This window comes from Brachyistius frenatus, unplaced genomic scaffold (genome assembly GCF_029030835.1).
Source record: "Brachyistius frenatus isolate BFR_SWC_R1_liver_20210118 unplaced genomic scaffold, ASM2903083v1 Contig_1, whole genome shotgun sequence".
In the NCBI taxonomy this organism is placed as follows: Eukaryota; Metazoa; Chordata; class Actinopteri; family Embiotocidae; genus Brachyistius; species Brachyistius frenatus.
The window spans coordinates 3,197,134-3,205,636 of record NW_027210600.1 but is presented as its reverse complement, the minus strand read 5'-3'; the positions used below and the strand labels follow the sequence as shown (position 1 = coordinate 3,205,636).

Genomic DNA, 8,503 nt, shown 5'->3' with positions numbered 1-8,503 from the left:
AATACTGACAAATAAAAGCCAAATGCTGAGGTCTGTGATAAAGAATGATAAAACACTGACTGGAAATACCCGTTAGATGTGTAACTGCACTGGTGCGAGCAAGAGGTTGCACCTTGGATAGCTCGTGACTGGCTGACAAGTACAGGATCAGCACCTTGGACAGCGCTGCATCATGTGTGCAGGTCTATGTAGAGATGCTGGGGTGACTTACTCCTTGGTACCTTATTACAGATCCATTTATGGAGGTTAACTATGGTGAATTATCTCTTTTGATGGTTGTGATTATTTCATAAACAGATGTTGGATATCAACTTGTTCATCTCTTGCTTTAGCTAAAGGAAATTAATGAGATTTCAGTGTCTTTTCTGCAGAGTTTTTCATTTATTTACAACTTTTGTGGAGCATCAACCCATGTAGCACAACTATGACTTGAATTAACACCACTGGAGTGTCACACAGGGGTTCTGTTTTGCAGTTTCAGCAGAGGCACAATTTCCTCATCAGATTAAAGATTCTCTGTGGTGAAACGAAGGATGGCAGAGGAGGTATAGGTTGAGAAAGTATGGTATTCTCTCCCCACAAACTGCCATAAATCAAAAAAGGACCTGACAGACAGAGAGAAAGACAGAGGTAGTTGGCCAGCTCCATGGCTCAGGGCTATTATGGGATTGCTGCTCAATAGACAACACCAGAGGAGGCAACATTTTGGATCGGGGCATGTAATGGATGTCCAAAGTGATTTCTCAGAAACAGTATTGTGCATTCAGCTTGGGAAGCAGAGGCTTGATTGGCTGTGTTCAGCTGCATCGTTGGCCACACGTCAGCCCTTCTGGGAAATGAGTTTCTGCCTTTTCTCTATTTTACTGCCTCCCACTGGTCAGTGAATTCACTTAACCTTCAGTGAATGAACAAATGGACCACCACAAAGAGACATGTACATGCACATGCTGGTTTTAATTTCTGCATTATCTTGTTCCTTCCACAAATGCAGAACTCCAGCACAATCAGTGGCTGTGGATGAGTTTTGTTGTTGTTTGTTTATGGTTAAATGATAGTAAGTTAATCTAATTTGCAGGTAATTGCAGTATCTAGTAGCGAGGCAACTAGTGGACTGAAGAAAACCTGGACCTGCCGTGCACCACCTTGGCAATTTTGTTTCCGTATCCTACTAAAATATATCCCACAGCACATTGAAGGTACTATTTGTATCTGTCAAACAGACTCGTCTGAAGCTGCAATTATTTTTCAGTGTTTCATGGGTTCAATTTTAAAGTCAAATCATCTAAAGAACTTGCTCAAATGGGAGCTGTTTATACTATTATAAAGGTCTTCACCTAACTCTGTAAGTGCCCTGAGAATATTTAAGTATATGATTTGACAATAGACTGTAGAAATAAATCAATAAGCAAAGGACAAACACAAATTTTGAGAATTGGCCAGATACAGTCTCACGGATTATACTGTCAAATATATTTGCCCCCGATTTCACAGATGTTTAGTGGCCATCATCAAGCATGATACAGTTTAATAACCTTAGAGGGTTTCTGTGGTGGCCAGTTCTGCCAAGAGTTGATATTAAATGAGCAATAAAACTAACTAAGTCAAAAGTAATTTGTCAGGTTAGATTAGTTGCATATATACTAAACTCTGATTACAAAAGTTGAATTTGTTGATTTAATTTGTTTTAGTGAGGACAAGGATATGCTGAGGAGAAATGACTTGTCAATGTTCAGAAATCAGTGGACACACATTTTTCCTTTCTTGCCCACAAGTTGCAGTATAACATTGGAAAGGATACAGGTGCACAACACTGAGGAAGGTGTGTGAGGCAAATAGAGAACTTCACTCACAAAGAATTGTTGAAAATTCAAAGGCCAGGCAGGGTCCAAAGGTGACAAGATATTGACAAGGAAACAGAACACTAGGAAAACCTAAACTCAAAGTGACAAAACCTTATGATTGAGCAATTAGTAGTGACACACTGGAAGTAGATACACTGAGCAGGCTGATTACAAAATGGCTACAGGTGGAGCAGGTTAGAAGGTGAGGGGGAGGGGGGTGGCAGGAGACTGGGCACAGAAAGAGACAAGGGGCCTCTGGTGGGTGGAGGGAGTGATACAGGGAACTAACCAATTAACTGAAAAGACAAAAACCATGACAATATCACTGTAGGCGATGACAATATTGCATGCATTCAGAGCTGTTCATGACATTCTTCAGGGCTGTACTTAGGTTTTCTTCTCTCTTAATAATGTTATTAATAATGTCTTTTATTATTCTCTATCAGTTAGCAATTAGAGAGCAAAGTGGTCACGTACATGGTGTGTAACAGTGCAATATGAATAATAATAGTTGCTAAGGGATGAGGAGTACGATGATTTCAAATAAGGAATGAAACACAGCTGCAGTGTAGAAAAGAAGAAAAAATGGAATATTGGATGGGAGACTTCTTTGATTCATTATAATTCTGATCTGAGAAAGAAAATAATGAATCCAATGTTATATGTACGAGTGTGAGCACACACACACACACACACGTGTTATGTGTGCTCAACCCCACACACACTCTAACATGCACAAATTCACACTGGGTAAAGAATGTTTCTGCAACAGGCATGAGTGTATAAACACTGCCCCCTAGTGGTTCATTTAAGACCTTCAAGTCCTGGAACACAGCCAAGAGGGTTAAAATCAACATGTCCATATAGGGATCACCCAAATACACATTGGACAAATCACACACACAGACACACACACACACACACACACACACACACACACACACACACACACACACACACACACACACACACACACACACACACACACACACACACACACACACACACACACACACACACAAAAACCTAAAAACACTTCCAACCTAAAAAGTAATTAAGGTACACAGTGCAAGAGATAACACCCCTGTAATCCCACAGAGAGAATTCACATTTCTGCACACCAACATGTACTCATTTATTCGTTCTGAACTTAATCAACTTCTATGTGAGAGCCAGAATCACCACATGGAGCAGCTGTATAAAACAGGAGTCATAAACAGAAAAATTACAATTGGTAAAACCTGTATTAAAGTATCTGTACACGTTAATGTATCTAGATCTGAAAATATTCCTTTGCTTGGAACACATTTCCCTTTTTCAGTATTACACAATTTGTCCCGGGAATAGAAACCACAAGTGTGCAGAGAAAGCAGCACACTTGCATATTGTTCACATTGTTATTCTGTGCAGGTCCCCTTCTTTATGGTTGTCTTAACAGCCTGCAGCAGCACCAAAGGCTCCCTGAATGAGTTTCATAGAAAGCAAGCTGAGCAGAGCATGAAACGCGTTTATAATATTACAGAGTAGAAACCACAGGCTCCCCATGAACACAATGCTGACTGTACATGAGACATTTTATATCATATGCAGAATGTGAAGATTTTAAGGGTTGCTAAAATACTGCAGGATGTTTAATGTTCTCAATGCGGGTGATACACTGGAAGGACTATTTTTCTGCCTTTCCCTTTTTCTTCTTAAAAAACAATGCTAATAGATTCACTGTAAAGTAAAGACAGTTAGGCAGTTTGTATCATGCCACACACACACACACACACACACACACACACACACACACACACACACACACACAAATGAGCAGGATTCCTACTAGAATGTATTAACAATATTTATTCACTACAAGTTCCAGTGTTATTTTTCCTATTTCATTTCCACCCCACGGTAAGAACAAAATGTATGATTTTTGTTTTTAATTTTTCTTCTTTACATATTTACAGATTGGTTTTTCTATTGGCAATATATCACATTTATCTATATACACAACCCAAACATCACCTTGTGTACCATAAGCCAACCTATGGCCAGGGTAGAAGATGAGATGTTCATTTAATCTGCGTTCAAACCTCAGTAGATTTCTACTGGCTGTGCTCTCTTTCCTCCATTTCTCCTGCAAACAGAGGGCAGAGTAAGAGTGAAATAATCTCAGTTTATCTTTTCCAACTTGCCGTTCTATCAGGGAAGAATAAAGCAAGAGCTCTTAGAATAAGAGTTCCTTTTTCTTATGTTGTCAGCCAGTGTTAAGGGTAAGGGCACTGGGAGAGATGGTGAGTGAGATCTATTACACAGACAGAAGACTTTAGTCTGAAAACACTGGAGCGGAGGTGATAACTGATCTTTTGACCTTTGACCTTTTAAACTTATTTTTGTTTACAGTACAAATCCATTTGTGTAAGTGCTGCAGCTCTCTCTCGCTCTCTCATTGTGAAAAGAAATAAATATATACATGTTTCTTCAACAACACTGAATGGGTGTGCGTAGCTGCAGTCAGACCTGGCTCGAAGTACAGATGACCAAGCTTGTTTAATACTCTTAAGGACAGATACTTACTAGCTGTAATACTGAATAAAGAGAACATAACGAAAGTCATTTTTCATCATGACTTGGTGGCAAAAAAATGTAAGTAATTTTGTATTGTGTTTTGATCCAGGTCTATGCAAACTGCAGGCCAACATCACTGACAACAAACTGTGAATGGAATGACGAGATGAGGTGAATAAACCTTCGTGAAGTTGTTTAGGTGAAGTAACGATTTAAAAATAATTTGTACGCCAATAGATCTTGAGACTATTTGTTAAAGTCAGAAAACTATTGTAAAGTTTTGTCTCAGTAAGACTTTAAATGCTAAACAGCACATTTCATTAAAACCTTTCCAATAGATGCAATGAGAAAGAAAAAAAAAAAAGTAAAAACACACTTTCCAACACGGCATGTAACCCAAGTAATCGCTGTGCCAAATATTGCATCATACCTACAAAAAATTACTAGAATTCTTTGCGCAATCAGGCAAAAAAAGAAATGAGGATTGCTATATTCAGGAACACTAACAGCTCAGACTGTTATTCCACTGGTGAGATTTGGTTAGAATACAGTAAGTCAGGAACACAGTGATACTTTCTACCATATACGGCATAGGTGTTACTATATAACATATAGCTATTAATGTTAGACCCATTGTATTTACCTCAGACCTTGTAATGAAATGGCAATACTTAGTAGAAAACAAATATATATATATATATATATATATATCTATATATAAATATATATCTATATATCTATATATAAATATATAGATATATATAGATATATAAAACAAAACATCCCTTCGCTGAAACCAGTAACACTGTTGATCAAACCCAGCTTGTTGTCTAATGTAACAAATAAAAAAACTGTTTTGAAATTAAGACACATGAGTTGTTAAATATGTATCAGACATGTAATGTATTTTCTTTAATTCACAATCTAGCCTACTGTTGCAATATGTACAGTAGAAAACAGTAGGTGTTAGCCTTTATCAAGGGGGAGACAAAAAAAACACCTTTAAATATATATTTCTCTTGTCTCTTTGTAAAGCATGTATGAAATAAGACATCCTCTTAGCAATGTCCTCTCAAAGCAGCACTGATGTGGCATGAACCGGATTAGGAAAACATCACGGATGAAGACAGCAAGGACTATGACAATATCCATCTGCAGGTTCAAGTTTAAATCTGGGGATAGTAGCTTTTTTTTTTTAAATACAGCACTTGCACCACCTTCAAATATCACCAGTACTTTTGTATGAGAAGAAAGGTTTTGATTTATGTTGTATGGGTAAAGCATATCATTAGTAAGACTGAGTTATTGTTAATAAAACAGCAGTTTTGATATAAAATTGCTCTGAAAAGTGCAGAAACATAATTAAACTGTTTGCATTCAGTGACGTATATTATGTAATGTCTTGCACCCAATAACACCTGTGCCTCGCTAAGCTTCTAAGGCCATTTCAACCACCATCATGTCATTGTTGACTCCCAACAAACATTCAAACATTCACTTTTTTCTATGTAAAATCCTCATCACCTCTGTCATCACTGTCAATCAAAATTACAACTGTGAGAATAATTTATTAGAAATGAAACAGACTTAATTTGTTAGCCTAAATCAAGGGACACATGCACTTATGTGGGAATCCGAGCTCGCTTCTGTCTGACCATGTAGTATGGACACAGTGAGATGGCAATGCCTTGTGTTGCTTTGAGTTCAAAAAACCCACAATCATCCCGATGATCCAGCCCTGAAAGAACATCTGAGAATTCAGGTTCTGCAGGATCTTTCACTCCAGCTTTACTAAATCATCCGAGCGGTTGAAAAGTAGCTCCCACTGCATCCACGAGGAAAATCCATCCAATAAGGGCGATGATCAGATTCCATGTAATGTTTGCCCACAAAATGAAAGGTCCAGTCCATCAAGGAATTGGCATTAAATGAACTCTGCACTGTAAAATCCCAGTTTGTTTTCTGATAAAAAGGTCGAGACAAACAGAAAGACACAATTGTAAAGGGCAGCGGGCTGCTTCAGCCCATATTCAGTCTGTTTTTCATCAGTGGATTTCAAACATCACAACCAAACACTCACTTAGTCTTCAAAGCTAACGGTCCTTCAATTCAGATTTCAAACGAGCGAGCCAGCCCTGCTTTGGGCCGGCACCATGACCGGCACCGCCCCCATCCGCTCCAGCGTGGCCTGGCTCACAGCGTAGGAGTGCGTGTGCTGACCGTGCGTTGACGTCACCACCGGTTTGAGGCTCACAGAGCCGTTGCTGCGCACCATGGTGGGAGGGGACGGGGCAGAGTTTGTGGTGACCACCAGAGTCTTGGGTGGCGGGAGCGTGTGGCTGCCATTGGCGAACGATGTAGTCGTCGCCGTCGTGGGTGGCGCGTGGCGGGACAGCGGGGTCGAGCCCGGGGCCGTGACCGCTGTACTGTGGCCGTGCGCTGCGTTCTGGGCCTGTCCGTGTCCATGTGCGCCGTGGGCAGCGGCGGAGAAGGTCTGCCGGGTGTCTCCGTTGTAACGCGTGTAGGAATTGGTGTCGTAGTTGGGTTTGGGGTTGTGCCAGTAGCGACTGTTGTACGTGTTGGTAGACGTCAGCGTGTCATTCTCTGAGGATGAGGCGTCCGCGTGGAAAGCCTTCACTGATGATGATCTCTTAGGAGGAAGGTCATCTTCTCTGTTGAAATAAATAATATCAAATAAATCTTTAAATAATGTGTTAAGAGCAGCTAGTAGTGGCAAACCCACTGAGAATAAACATCCAAATCTGCAGTTCCCCTCAGCTCTATGCATTGTGTTAACATCTTTCAATCACTGTTTGGGTTTAATTGACTTTCAATGCCCCCATTAACCCAATTTCTGGCTCCGGGGAAATAAGGGATACGAAACAAGGCTCTGAACCCCCACACTACCTGTCCAGCACCAAACTTTAGACGGACAAATTCAATGAGCTGGTGAAATAATATATAAATAAATGAATTCTGGACCCCATCAGATGTCCAGAAAATGTCATCTCTGTGTTTTGTTTCTGTTTTGTCCTACAGAACTCACAAATTTGGTGGCATTCAAGCTTTCTGTACTTACACTAATGGTTAGTAATTGATGTTGACAATTCTAACAAAGCCAAAACTCAAAAAATATCCCTGGTCTGTACAACCTTGATGCTTCTTCACTGATTGTGGAGATAATGTTGTAAAGATGTTAGAAATATGAGAAGTGACAGCATTAAGATAGCCAATTAGTTCATCTTCAAATATTTAGCACAGATCAGCATTTAAAAATTAATAGAGCTCTGTGCAGTCAAGATCTGCTGAGGATGTAAATGCTACTTATTTGTTCATTTTCATTCTTAGATGTTTGTGTACGACACAAAATATACAGCAGCTGGTCTGGTCAGTGGAGTCTCCGTACGAATACTGCAACAGTAACAAAACCAAAACCAAAAGTTCACCTCTTGTGAATTTAATAGTCCCAGATTATACACACTCTCAGTAAATATGCAGGAAAGATCACATTCTAAAAGTTTCTCACATCGTTCTTTTTATGAGGAGTAAATTTTGTTTGTCAAGCTCCTGATACATTTAATATAAAATATATTCATTGTGATTTTCTGTTGAGGACAAGCAGGGCTGGAGGGGTGGAAACTGTGAAGGGAGGATTGTAGTTCAGCCCAAAATGAGGCAGATGTTATCCCAGTCAGCCAAAGCTTCACATATCTGAAAAATGATTTATCTTCCAAATGATTCCTGGAGTAATTCAGGGGTGAAAATTGCAGCCCATGTAAACAACTGACAGAGGTACACAGACTGGCTGATAAGACAAATTATCCTGTGATGATGAAAAAAAAAAATTGCTGCCAAGAGATTAAATTAAGCTGAATGCTTCAAACTAAAAATCCAATTTACTCACCGAGGGTTTTTTGGAGCTGATGCTTTGTAATGGCCGTGCTGACACATTTAATATTCAACAATAGGAGCTACAAAGCCGCTGCTGCATCTTTCAGCTTTTCAAAAAACAGCAGATAGGCCTTAAATGTCACCCTGCCACAGTCTGAAATACTGAGAACGTAATTATCTAAAATGAACAGCCTCTGCTTGACTTCAACAGATAC

The 8,503-nt window shown here is 39.6% G+C and overlaps 1 protein-coding gene across 1 annotated transcript in view; it reads right to left on the bottom strand.

Moving 5' to 3' along the window:
• Positions 1–2,951: 2,951 nt before the first annotated feature.
• The window catches only part of igsf11 (immunoglobulin superfamily member 11), a 109,601-nt gene continuing 104,049 nt past the window's right edge, over positions 2,952–8,503 (bottom strand). The window contains exon 8 of the mRNA XM_069703006.1: positions 2,952–7,069. Within this exon, the coding sequence (XP_069559107.1) occupies positions 6,514–7,069 (556 nt within the window). The 3' untranslated portion in view covers positions 2,952–6,513. The remainder of the gene's footprint in view (positions 7,070–8,503) is intronic.